This window comes from Acipenser ruthenus, chromosome 4 (assembly GCF_902713425.1).
Source record: "Acipenser ruthenus chromosome 4, fAciRut3.2 maternal haplotype, whole genome shotgun sequence".
Classification (NCBI taxonomy): Eukaryota; Metazoa; Chordata; class Actinopteri; order Acipenseriformes; family Acipenseridae; genus Acipenser; species Acipenser ruthenus.
Window position 1 is genome coordinate 85,686,097 of NC_081192.1, and position 14,710 is coordinate 85,700,806.

Sequence of the window (14,710 nt, forward strand, 5' to 3'; positions counted from 1 at the left end):
GAAATTGAATTGCTAAGAATGACTATAGAGATAGGCAGATGGGAAGGAGAAGTGGCTGGAGAGCTCTTAGAGATTCTGCGCAGGAGGAGATGGACAGCTGAAATTGATAGTAGAGCTGGAGAAGCAATAGACATCAAGCAAAATTGGTGTTGTATTACTGACAGATAGGATTTGACTGTAGAAAATCCTTTGCGTGTACTATGAAAGCCATGATCCAGTCCTGGTTGAATGGAATCGGATTAATCCTGCTTTGGGAACAGAAAAATCAATAGGTGGTCCAGCCAGTGAAATAAGAGGGGCAATGGAAGTAGGACTGCTGCAGCCATGATGCTTGTGCTGTATTGAGTGTTCCGCTGATAGTTAGGTTCAGTTGAAAATTAGCTGACTGAACTGGGGTGTCACTGCTGTAGAGCTGTAGGACAAGACTAAAATTGGAAAATCTGTAAACGAGAAAGAGCGACAGCTGTATTATTATAAATGCCCAGTAGATGGCACGCTTGGATTAGAAAGTTATTTGATAGTGAAATCCATATTAACTGCCGCAGTAATTGCATAATAACAGGTGAACTGGAACGGCCTTTATTAATAATATGAACTGTAGATTTGTTTTCGCAAAAGAAAGGTATTGGTTTCTTTGACCAAAGATGACCCGATATACGTGCTGCTGCAACTATTGGGTACCTTTCAAGAAGAGCTGTGGATTTTAGGTGTGGCCATGCACTAGAAAATCATTCATTGTTTAAAAACCTCCAAATCCCTTAAATGAAATGTCCGTAAGTAAAGTCAGGTCGTGAGGTGTTGAAATGAAATCATCATAGATTATAGATGGGCCATGAGAGCTGACCACATCTTAATGTCTTTTCCAGCTTCTGACGAAATAATAATGTAGGAATCTAAAGTTTTTGCTGTTGATGAAAGAGCAAGTAACTCGAGATATAAATGTCCAAACTTGGGGAATATGCAAATTGCAAAATTAAAATGATTCCGCGTTGAATGAGAATTGAACCAGATTAATATGCCACCCATTATGATTTTGTGCCTCAGTTACTGAAAGAAAGCAGCAATGAATCGCTGCAGCCAGGAGATTGTATGGAAACAGTGTAACGTGACGATTGACAGTTCTACTGCCGATATGGGCGTGGAGAGACGAGGCTGTAATGGCGTCTGCAATGGCGAGAAAGTAAACAGAATTGGTAATGCTGATATTTAGTGATTCCAGGCGATTGTGCACCGAAGGACATCGTTAAGAGTTGAATGAAAGCTTGCTGTCTTTATAAAAGGTCAGAAAGATAATCTGCACTACTGGATCTTGTAATGCAGTTGGTGGCTGCTGCTGCTACTTAAGTACTGGATTGCGACAGAAAAGAAATACCTTTCAGGATTCTGTGAATGTGTCAATCTTTAAAAAGGCTCACTGGAAATGCAAGCCAAGGAAGATGCAGTTTAGCTCTGGTGGTCAGAATACTGGATACAGTGCAACAGGATCGAGTACTGTACCATCGCAGCGGCTGATGTGGAAGGTTGGCGTTGTGCAGAGTCAAAGATTTGCTATGTTGGTAGGATAAAACAGGATACTGGGCGGATTTCTTTAGCCGTTTCATCTGCTGGATTTGGATACAGGGATGACGCCATCATCGGGGATTTCCTGATTCTAAAAGAAGATTGCTGCGGGTGAGTGTTCTTCTGTATTCCAAATAATCGATTTAGATGTTGGTCTGTAGTGATACATGAAACGAAAACTAAGCACAAGACTACTGCATAGGGGTGACTAATGGTTTAAATAGAGTAGACTTAATTGATGAGAGGAGATCATAGAAGAGAGGGGGCCTAGCTAACGCCCCCCCCCCCCCCCCCCCCCCCCCGAACCACACCTAATAGGTTATCATTTTTTGTATCCCTCTCAGCCTTTGTTTTTGCCCTGTGGGTTGTACAGGTTAAGGCAATTATTTTAGGAGAGATAAAATAATTGTAACAGTGTAAAACCAGCAAGACAGAAGTTAGTTGCAGTAAGGAGGAGTTAAATTATTGTTCTGAGTAGTTCCTTGACAGTTTTTATACTATTAAACTTGTTTTATTCCTCACTGGGAATTTGCTTTTGCTATTGAACTTGTTTCAAAATACAACGCTAAGTCTGTGAAAGTGAGATTATAAGATTCTAAAGCCCTTTTGGCTTAACACTAGAACGACCAAGGTGGTCATTTTGACCGTTTTTGGAATTTAAATTTGAATTGGTGTGAGTGTTTAAGATAAGGAACCGTGCTTTCCTGACTTTTCCTAAATATGTATACTAACTACCCCGACAAAGAAATAATCGCGTAGCTGCAAAGATTAGTGAGATAAAATACTGTCATACCTATTCTGACCAGGCACAGTAAAATTGACCGATACATATAAAACATTAAATGTTGCGGTATTATTTGTGTTTATCAGTCGGGAATTGCAGCCGTATTGAAGTTTGATTATATCAGTCTCCATTCCTCAAGTGAGCTGTCTGTTGACATTGCTATTGTTTCAATGAGCCTCTGAATAGCCCATCAATCAGTCGCATAGCTTGCGTATATGCACATTGTTATGTAGGAAATATAAACCCATTTATTTAGTACATTTATATAAATGTATATACACACATTTGACTGAAGCCCATTCTGTTCAAACGTTTATTTATTCATGTCATTTCAATTATAGTACGTCTGTATATAAACGCATAGCTTCAGTTGGGTATATGCACATTGTTATGTAGGCAATATAAACCAACTTATTTAAAAACAAAAAATATATACTTCAGTTGTACAGTTTTGTATGTATATGATATACCTGTATATACCCAAATTTATTTTCAATTATTTGCTTATTTCATTTTGTGCCGTTTTTTGAGGATGTGCTTTATGTAATATGTCTGTATATAAACACATTTATTTACAGTGTTTCAGTTTTGAAGATGCTTTATATTCCTGAATAAAACTACGACATATATTCAGTTGTTTGTCCTTTCATTATAATATTTATGTTGTTTTTAATACGCCGGTCAAATTGACTGGTCATGGTTGTTCAAGGTATGCCTTTAAACACGGTCGTTCTAGTGTTAAGAGATCTGTGAAGTTTATGCTGTAGTTGTACAGTGTATTAGTATATTAGATTTGTTGAAAATTGAATGACTTTTATTTACATTATTTATTTTCTAGCAATTGTATCACAATGGATTGATTCCAGTCAACTCCAGCCAGCTCAGATATTCTCAGTTTTCTGTGTATAGCCCTTATTAAAATAAGAGTGAAGAAAATGCTGACGGCTTTCTTTATTCACCTATTCTCTGGAGGCCTTTAATTCACACTGGAGTATGTGACCATCAGGCCCTGCACTTCACACATTACCTCTCTTGCTCATTATTCTTTGCATGCAGTGCATCAGGAAGTAATAATCATGAAAGCTACAGTGCACAGGCCCAATCGTTCCCATCATTATTGGTGCAATGATACTGTCAATACGAGGATAAAAATATCAGTGTAGAGGGTGCTACAAATCGAAATTCCTGGCCCTTTGGCATACAAACAGGCACTTCTGCACGCAAAAAGGACAGTGTTTACTATGTATGCCTTTAACCCTTTATTGCATTGTGTGCAGTATACTGTACATTAAATTAGTTAGTCCAAAGGAAGTATTTCAATTCAATATTTAAAAGCATAGTAAAAAATGAAATAATTTAGTTTGTCAAACATTTTTACAAGGTCTTGGTCAATGTCTTTTGTGCAATATGTTTACAATTACAGTAGTCTGTTGCGTATCTGACTGTGGTGGGACCAGAGTAAGATTGTAAAAATGTGTAAAAAGTCAGATAAATGAATCCTGTTTTAAATACCATTATACACAGCTGTAACAATTAATATATTCACATAATTATTGTTTTGAGATTCAGCTTCTATTAGGGAGCTCCCCTAAATCTGATGTTTGGAAAGACACAGCTGACAAACGCCGCTGACCATTCTTCCCTCGACACTGCTGAACAAAGCTTTCTCGCTCCAAACTCTCGAATGCTGAATCTGAATTCTCAAATGGGCTTTCTGTTTTCGTTCGTGTATCGCTACACAGCTCTGCAGACTTCAACTTAATCGTTTAAATCTGATTATCAATTTAGATTTGAAAAGGCTACTCACCGCACTTTTCTTTCTCTGCAGAATCGAATTCTCGAATGGTGAATGCATTTCTCTTCCTGGAAAATCTACCGATCCTGCGCTCGCGCCTGCAGCACGCTCCTAATGTCTGGGCTTCTGAAGCTATTATCTTCTCTGCGCCTTAAACACCGTTGCCCCTGGGACACTTTTCTAGCTCTGCGTTCTTTAAGCCTTTGCGGTCCATGTTTTTAAAACACTCAATGGGGAAGTGAATTGCCTTTGATTGGTACACAATTGTAAAGGGCAGGGAAGGGCAGCTTTTAAAATGCCTATACATCCTCCCTTATGGCATCTCTTTGCTACCTGTTGGAAGGAGCAATTCTGTTTTGCCACGAGCTAACTTCCGGCTGCCGCAGTAGTCCCAAAGTCTTTGTTTCGCTCTCCGAAGCCCTCTATGGGATTGGCTCAACACTCACGTGTCCCCTTATTGCTGCACTTGCTAGTTGACCTCTAGTTTCTTTTTAATTTCTAATGCTTTTTTTACAGTTGTTAAGCAGCATTTAGTTATTGCTGTGTATTGTTTTTTACAGGGTTTATTGACAGCATTTCATGGTCTAAAACAGGTATTTCAAAATTTGTACGAGTGCATAGTATACTTAAGAGTTAGCATACTTTAAGTATGCTGCAATAATATGCCTTTAACCTTAGAGTATACTTCTGAAGTAGTATACTTTTTTAAATTCGTTTTATACTGTGTCTAAAACGTAGTCACAATAAATATGAAATATCCAACTGTATTTTATTACTGAAGCACCTACTGTATATATATATATATTATTATTTTTAAACTACACATTGACACAACCAGTCATTACTTGCAATAGCTAGTAGTAGCCTATAGGTTTTGCTACATAAAAATGCACATACCATGTTTGTTTCAGCTTTTTTATCAGTGAGCTCCGGCTAAATGCAAAACAAACTAACTAAGGCCAGACTTACATACCACAGTGTTGCAGCAGTGCTACTGAGGGAATGGGAAATTTGGACTAGCGGGATCGTCACTCAAAGTGGTGCTAATCGCAGCAGAAATCTGCTAGAAACTGTCCTCAGACATAACACTGATAACACTGATCTGGATTTTGTTTTCCGATATTGTGAAAATGTAACTGTTGGATTACTTTTATCCACATTACAAATAATTACGATTACGAAATTTGTTTTGTTTTTAAAGCAATCTTGACTACAAAATATAGGATTACAAATCATGATGTAGTTTTTTTTTGTTTTTTTTTTAGACCTCCCTGATAGTAAATTCCTTCAAAGACTTACTTGGACAAAGCCTGTCACCAAGGCCCATGCCCCACAATGTCTCACATTGCTGGTCTTCAACTTCCTGTATATTAGATTCTTCACCATCTCATGTCGTCTTCAACTGTTTCTACTGACCGTGAACTTGAAGACTAAAGAAACAGCAAGATTGTAGAAACAAGCCAACTGTGAACAATGATAGGTTGTTCCAGATGGTTGAATACCGCTGGTATGGTATGGACATGTATTTATTTATTTATTTATTTTATTATTTGTCTAAGGTCCTTCTCTGTCCTATAACTGTCTTTAAAAAATGATTGATAAAAGAAAAAAATATATATATTGGTATCACGCAGTACATACCACACCTGCTGGTCTTTTCCTGAATTAAGACTGTATACAGTTAGAATTGTTTTTATTTTCATTGATCCCAATGTTGATGTTCAGTAACACACAGCCCTGTTTAGCTTTTGAAAATAAGCATTTAAATTATTTAAAATATGTTCGTAATAACTGTGTTGTACATAATTAATACTTAATGTTACTACCTGTTTACTCAATGTTGTAGGAATGGGTAGTTTATGAAAGTATTTCATCAACCATTTATTTGTGTATTTGTGCTTTTGAAACAGAGCTCAGCTATATAATAACATTACCTTGACATCCTGCTAATGGCATACAGCAATATACATCCATGGCAGGTGGAACTTTGATGAGTTGAGAACACATTTTATTTAGTATGAGATCATAGTTTTTTGTTAAGTTATATAAAAGTATAAATTATTGGCATAATATTGTCTTATGAGTAATGTTAGTCCTTTTAAGTAATTACAGACATTTTTGTACACTTTTATTTTAATAGTTTTAAAATGTAATGTGCCAGTTTTAATATCTGAAATATACAAATGGTATATGTTATTATGTAGTACATCAGTATGTTTCAAGAACACCTTAGGTATACTGGTAGTATATGTGGAGTTTACTTTTAGTAATTACTTTTAAGTAATATTATTCAATACTTAAAGTATATTCAACCTACACTTTAAGTATACTAATAGTGTTCTTTAAGCTACTGTTTTTGTATGCTTAAAATATAATAATGATGATAACAATACTATTATTATTATTATTATTATTATTATTGTTGTTGTTATTATTATTATTATTATTATTATTATTATTATTATTATTATTATTATTATTATTATTATTAATAATAATAATAATAGACATTTCAGTCAATGTAAATATCAAGCGTAAAAAACTGACATAATGTATATAAAACATTGTGTTAGATAAATTATTTAACGCAATAGATTCACATGTATTTTGTAGATACATACTTAGGTATGATTTATACTTTAGTACATATACATGCAATTTGAGTTGTTCAAAGCATACATTCAGTCAAACTATTTTAAACATTTTGTTTATAAATCTAAAGAGTCCTTGTTGTATCTAAGGTGACCAGATACCAAGAGTGAAAAATCGGGACACTTTCAGTTGATGCGGGGAGGAAAGAAACCTCGTGAACTACTGCACAACGCAAGCGACGCAAACTACGTATCTTTCTTCTGTAGATAGGCTTTTTTTATTCCTTCGCCTTCCTGTGTGCATTGCACTTAGGCAAAAACAAAAAATTAGAGAAATATAATAATAAAAAAAAAAAATACTCCAAATCGGTTAACTTTCTTGTTTACTGTTCCGATGACAGCGATGTTTTAATCAGCCTATCAGTGTGTCTGTACTGGCTTTTCTGTGACCTGCTGTACTGTGCGTAGCAGATTGGACAAAGTCAGTGCTGCATTGTTTTGATTCAGGTTGCTAAAATCTAGTTTTCAGCATTAGACGTAAAATGCTAAAAATGGACAACAAAGCAAAACAAGCGAAGTATATTTCGGCTGTGGATCGTGTCAAGACATTTCCCAAAGAAAGCTTTTCTTGGTGCGTGCTCCTGTGCGTCTGGTTTTACTGGTGAAGTGTCATGATGGCTGGTGGTGTTGACGAGCCTGTCAACAACACCAGCCATCAGTATAGCAGCCCCATATATACGAAATTTCCTAACGAGAAAATAAAAATGTCACGTTTTACATCAGGGTTTTGAAAGCTTACTCTAAAAATCGGGACAAATGGCGTCCCGAAAGTACCTCAATTGGGACACGGGACAAAGCGCCTAATATCAAGATGATCCCAATTTTATCGGGACGTCTGGTCACCCTAGTAGTGTCACATCAAAGGGAGCTTGGGTTACTGAAGAAGACGCTGTTTATGTACCTGTCGGGATCTCTGTTATGCGTTTATTAAGCTCTGTACTCAAGCCAGTTAATCCTGATTGTGCGCACACACGCAATGAAAGCTGTGTTCAGGGTCTCCATGTGTTCAATGAAAATAGCAGTTCCGTCTTTAGGGACTGCTGTAAGCCGAGTTGTTAGTGTTTCCGGTTTGACGGTGTGTGTTGCTGACTGTAAATACAATAAAGAGCAGTTCACATTTACAGTTACAACTGAACTGAAATGTACTTTGGCTTTAAAAAAAGAAAAGGCCACCAATGTAGGTGTATAGCAGAGTAAAGCTAACAAGACAAATTAATTTCTTTTTTGTGGAAAGTAACATTATTATGTAATATTGTTACTCCCATTAAAAATCTACTGCGTTATAGTATCTCGTTATTGAGAAAAGTTATATTATTACAGTAACGCGTTACCTAAGTAACGAGTTACCCCAACTCTGGTCACTAATCACTTATTTATACCAATTGTCTTTGGATTCACAGTGGGGAGTATTTTTCATTATCTGATTAATTCAACGACTGTAGGTCAAAATGCAATTTGCACCAAGGAAAATATAACTTAATACTTAACTGTTACTGTTACGGTAGTTTGGTATAAAAACCTTGATAAATATGGATCTAGATTTCTGAGCATGCAAAGCAGACATGTTCTTGTATTATGCATGCTTGGCGATTAAGTGCTGTGGCAGGATGGAAGCCCTGCCAGTGTAATGTGTGTGGGGGGGGGGGGGAATATTGGGTTGGCAGGGAGAGGGTTAAATCCCCCCCCTGCCAGAACACACATGGGAATGTGGCTGGTGCCATAATGGAATAATTGATGATTAATTAGGCTCCAGCCACAGGTGTATAAAAAGGGAAAAAACTGTCTTTTGGGGGTTGGTGTTTAGATGAGTGCCGTGTTGTGTTGGGTTATAAGGGGAATGTCTAGTCGTTTGGTTATACGGTTTGTTTGAACCGTATATTTTGGCCACTGCGCCTATTTGTTTGTTTTTGTGTTTAATTAAAAGTGCACAATAGCGCTTAAACTGCAGCTTCTTGTTTCTGTGTCTCTCTCCCTGACGGTAACAAGCTTTGCCAGTGATGCTACCCTGTCACAAATGGTGTTAGTGGCGGGATAGAAAGAAAGCGTAGACGAGCAGCAGCGCCCATGGGGAGACCACCTCTTCAAGGAGGCCGTCTTTCAGGATGAGGAATGGCTCCGTCTGAAGACTGTCCAAATGCCGGTCTCGCAAATGTCGAAGACAGATACCCCCTCCTTCCCAGTGTTGTGGGATGGCGGCCTGGACACCTTCTTCACCTATCTCGAGACTGGTGCTTCGCCTGTGGGGAGTCTGGACACTTTGTGGCCTACTGCCCCCTCCAAAAGGAAGAGGAAAAGCTGCCGGACCAAATACTGAAGAAAGGGAGAGGTAGCCATTCCCGAAGGTGAGCAGGGAAGCCGCCAGCGCCCAAGAAGGGGGAGGTGTCTCCAGTGCCAAAAGGGGAGGAGCCGTTGCCATCTCCAGCTGCACGTCCGGAGGGGCCAGTGTTGCCACTGCCGGAGTGCCCCGCACCGCTGCCAGCATTTCCTTTACTTCAGTTCCGCCATAGACTGCCATAGTCATGCCCTTCATAGTGTTAAATATAGTCTCCTTGTGATCTTTGCAGTCTTAAGAAAGTAGGCAACACACAGCTGGGAAACTATTAAGAGGAGAGATTCAAAAACAGAATAGCATTGTCTGCTAAGTTCTGCTTTTGTAGATGTTTGCTGATCTTCATACTCAAGCCCCACACATTTTCTAATACACCTTTTTAAAAAGCAGTGCTACATTCTTATGGTATAATTTAAAATACACAGTGTACAACCGTTAACGTGGGCAAACACTCTTGTAAGGAGTCCATCTGTTGATTTTAAGTAGATATCACTATCCATAATAACAGATGAGCACTAGAATTCCATACCTGTGCAAATAAGTTCACTCAGAGCAAGATGGCATAACCTTCTGTCAACTTGCGAGGTTAGGCCCCTGGTACTCTCACAATAATGTACTCTTAATTATGTCATTTACCATGACATATATCCAGCATTTACAATTCACCAGCTGTTGTAACCCATGGCTGTGTTGGATGTAATTTTGCTAGCATGATAAAAGCTACAGTACATAAAAGCTTTAATAGGCTGATAGTATTACATTCAGATGAAGGAAATGTCTTATACGCTCATTCATTTTAATTCATTTTTTCATAAACTCTGAAAGGAACTCCCATGGACAAATTTGAGCAGGTCTGAATTTGGAAAAGAAAAAGTAATAATGTTAAATGAAACTTACACAAGGTTTGTCTTTTACCCCACATATGTAGTATAACTGGTTTATTTATGCAGGTTTATTATGCATCCTTGTCTCTTCTACTGTTGTAATATATTTTAAATTAACAAATCTTTAATTTTTCCAAACAAAAAATGTGTAGAGAGAGGAGTAAAAACATAAACAGAATGTTATTTTAAACCTTAAATATTGTGGCTTAAACTTCATGTACCTCCTGCACATACATGCACACTGACGAACAGTATTAACACATGCTTCTACATACCAAACGTACACAAAAAAGTGGACAGGAAAAGAAAGGAAATCATTGAAAATCAGTGAGCAATATTGGGCTCCATTCCAGGCAGTACTCACATTTAAAACAAGAATGTGAACAAGTAACATAGTGTTTTCTGTACATCATAGCAATGCAACAGTTCATTATATTGTGTAATTCCACTAACAAAAATAGCCTGATTTGTATACATAAATAAATAAATAAATAAATAAATAAATAAAGTATTTCTATTATCTTACAGTATGTTATCGCAAAAGAGCACTATGCAATCTATATAACTTAATTTAATAAACACAACCCAATACTAAATGAAGTTCTTAGAAACAATGACAAATATTATAATCATTATTATTTTAATTATTTTAAATGACTACACTTATGTATGTATATTTACTCAGCAAGAACCATCTGAAATAATACATGAAATTAGGGTATTTTATGATTACAAAAACAAACAATCAAACATCACCTTAAACCCTCATAATATAGCAACAGGGGAAAATGTAATATTTCTAGATTATTAATAAATAATAAATTAGCAAATTACTAAATTAATGCCAGCTAAAAGTATGTCTTACTACTGTTAACAATAATAAGTAAAACAAATGCAAATGCACACCAGATTAAACAATGAACAAAAGACATCATCCCTTAATTTATAGATTTTCAAAGTGTGAGCATGAATTTAAAACCTACACTGACACAGCAATGCAGGTGCTGCACATTTTCCAAACCCTAACCTCCTGGTCCTAACATGTAATATACAACCTGCACATGGAAAAATATATAAAACAAATAAAATAAAACACTATAAGTGGAAACAAATGTTTTTCGAACAACAATAGTCACTCGCTAAAATGCTCAAAAAAACAACAGCATTTACTTTTTTCTGAAAATAATGTTTCTCACAGCAAAAATGAATACTAAAAAACAGCACATTCTTCATTGCTTGCTAAATAAAAAAAACATTTTATAAGATTATGCATAACCATAATATAACACCAATAATACACCAGCAAAAAAAAAATATTAAATCAAATATTCTTTAAGTACACACATCTCCAATACAACAGCCACAACTCCAAAACAACAGATAAAACAGAGAGCTGATCCTAGAAACCTCTTCCATAATCCATCCTCTGCAACCCCTGCCAACCCCCTCAAAACATCCAGCGAAAAACTCCATCAAAGCCCCCAAAACCCTTACCAACAGCAGCAACACCACACATGTGAGTGCAATGAACAAAAACAAAGAGGGAGACTCACAGTGGTGAAGTTGATGGGGTAGCAGCTTTCTCCACGAAAGGTGCACTGCAGGAGCATCTCGCCTATGTCGTGACCCGTGCGGTTGAAGAAGTCGGTCATGTTGAAGGGCTTAGCCTTGAACCCCCGGAAGTTGGCCTTGTCTTTGAGGGCAGCCAGAACCTCAGGCTCGGCCAGTTGGGTGTTGGCGATCTCATAGTTGTCGTTGAGCAGCTCCAGCATCTCCCCCACATGGAAGAGGTCGTTACGGGTGATCTTGGAGAAGCGGAACTCGTTGAGGTTACAGATGGTGACGGAGGGAAAGGTGAGGTTTGGCGCTGAAACCTCGTCCAGCTTGGTTATATGCGGGTAGGTGAAGTAGTAGGTGACCCGATCAACGCAAACCAGAAGCAGGAGTCCTAACGAGCCCAGGAAAGACAGTGTCCAGAGGAAGCGGCGAAAGGTCATGGGGCCATAGGCGAAGATATGGCTCATTCCATGCAAGGTGGAGCTGTTTGCAAACACCTGCAGGTTGGATGGCCGTATGCTTTCAATACTTTCCTCTGAATCACCCGTCATTGTTGTAATATATCCTGTAGTGATGGACAGTACAAACAAAAAAATATAATCCAGACTAGTAATGCTTTACAGTTCCCAGTCCTGAAAGCAGAAATCCTTTGCTTTTTCTTTCTTTCTTTTTTGGATCAAAGCAAAAGGTGAATAGGTTGACAGCTCCCACCCATATTTAAAGAAGCCCCTCACTGAGTGTTCAAGAGCGAGACTAGAGGAATACAAAGAACCAACAGAGAAAAAAACATGAAAAGAAAGATGGGAGTTGTATAGGAAGGCAGTGTTTAAGGGAGGGGGGTTTAGTCTCAGCTCTCAATGGGACTCTTCATCCACCAATCGGAAGGAACATTTCTGCATTGCCACGGCGATGGTATGCAATGTTTTGTGAATGGGGCGGGGATAAAGAGCTGTATTGCTGTTCCTCTCTCTCTCCCTGTCTCTTGTCAACCCAAAAGGGGAGTGGTAGATCTGTCAGTGACCCACCTCAATGCTGTATAGCTGTAGCCCCCACAGGGTTCCTCTCCCTGTCTCTCTGGTCCCTCTGAAAGTGAAGCATGCACCACGCTGCCTCTTAGCTGCCTCTGCCGTCTAGCTCCCGAAGCTTTATAAAACCTGCAAGCTTCCTTCTGATCTTTTGACTGTATAGATTCTGCTGTCTGCTGCCTCTCTCTCTCTCTCTCTCTCTCTCTCTCTCTCTCTCTCGCTCTCTCTCTCTCTCTCTCTCTCTCGCTCTCCCTCTCTTTAGTAGTCAGGGTCCATCCCACTGCCGAACATGCTCAGAGAATTCCGTGGCTTGTCTGCTTCTGAGTCCTGCACAGGAAGTATCTCTTGTTCATCGCTGGAACTTCACAGTACGGGTATTATGGTATAGTAGTACTGGCTTGTGATTTTGAATCACTGATAATTGTTCATGTACAAGAATGCCACAGGTAGCTATGCAGGTGGATTGCATCTCTCTCTATATATATATATATATATATATATATATATATATATATATATATATATACACCATATTGATCAAAATGCAGAAATTGATCTATCAGTCAATGTCTACCGACTGGGTGTGGTGTCTGCTGTTTGTCAAGCCTTTCAACATGATGGCACGCACTGAAGGGAAACCCTGCTGTCTTATTTGACTTTTATTAATCATTTTGAATTACAGCTCATGTTTCTATTACTGCTTGGCTGATATAATCCTGCATAGCCCAGCACCTTCGCTGCTTCTGGTTCTTTCTTTCTGATTGCATGCAGTAAATGTGACTTTTGCATTTCATTTTCTCTCATACTGCATTTTGTCTCACACATGTAAAAAAAAGCATTTTGATCAGCATTATACAAAGAAATATCACCAAATCAATCATTTGCAATTACAATTTTTAGAAAGGTAATCCTCTGTAAAATGTACCATTGCACTTCCTTCATTATATGGCCTCCAGCTTCAAAAGTGGCATCCCCATCAAAGCTCCTCCTCTGAGAATAAAATGATGCTGTTAGCCTGTCTGCCTCTTCACTCTTTCCTAATGCCGTTTTTCACAAACTACCAACCTACAGCCAACAAACAACATACTCTAATACATCCTTTTTATTTTGGTCACTTAGAGCCAAGAGGAGACCACCAGAACTAAATTAGATTAGAGTAGAAAAGATTTGAACCAGGTCCTGGAGGTTGAAGGAAATACCCTTATTCACAAATGGTATGCATTCACTGGTGATAATTACACTCTCCCAATTCAGACAAAGCCTGACCCTGAGCAGTACAATGGTGGTCAATCATTGTATGTACATGCATGGAAACTATCACACTGCATTTTACCAGTTTCCATCAGTTTGACATAATTTCTCATAAACAGTATTTGCAAAAGTATACTGCCTTAAAAAATATGCATTTTTGCATAAGAATTAACACTGTTGCCTGGAAACACATGAAGTTGGGCTGGTATCTGTCTGCATTGTCTAAACGTGTCTTTAAAAAAAATGAAATCACTTTTGACTCATGTTGGCATGTGACATAAAAAACTGTATGTGAACAGTAGCAGACTTTGCACATGTGCCAGCAGATTACATCTTCTTTTCGACCCAGGAGCTGCTGCCATACGCCGCCACCCTCAGTCATATTTAGTAAATGCCAAGTTAAGTCATAAATGACTGGAACAGGCGTGAGACTTTAAATGGCCAACCGCTGCCAGATCTTTTTTTCAACTCCGCAAACATTTCAACTGACCCTGACTGAGTACTGTTATTGGTTGCTAGGGTGATCGCCTCTTCCCAGCTTCTGCTAACATTCTATTGGTTGACAAACAACAAGGCTACTCAACAAAAAAATATATACATTTACTAGTGACACCAAAGAAAGTTTTTTTTATTTTTTTTATGCAGAAATACAAGTGTGTTTATGTGGGCCAATTACTGTTGATAGCAGCAGATTTTACTGTAGGTATATATACAGTTTACAAAAATTATTTTGTTATTTTGTGTAGTTTATAAAACTGAGACAATATAGTTTCATGTTAAGTGATCGTTATCAAAATTATGGTTTCAGAAGAGCGGGAAAAATAAAGATCAGACTTTTATTTAAGATATGTAGATAATGATCTACATATGATAT

At 37.9% G+C, this 14,710-nt stretch overlaps 1 protein-coding gene across 1 annotated transcript in view; it reads right to left on the bottom strand.

Moving 5' to 3' along the window:
- asic1c (acid-sensing (proton-gated) ion channel 1c) overlaps positions 1-12,698 on the bottom strand; it is a 326,563-nt gene extending 313,865 nt beyond the window's left edge. Inside the window, exon 1 of the mRNA XM_059022992.1 lies at positions 11,557-12,698. Within this exon, the coding sequence (XP_058878975.1) occupies positions 11,557-12,111 (555 nt within the window). The 5' untranslated portion in view covers positions 12,112-12,698. The remainder of the gene's footprint in view (positions 1-11,556) is intronic.
- Positions 12,699-14,710: the final 2,012 nt, after the last annotated feature.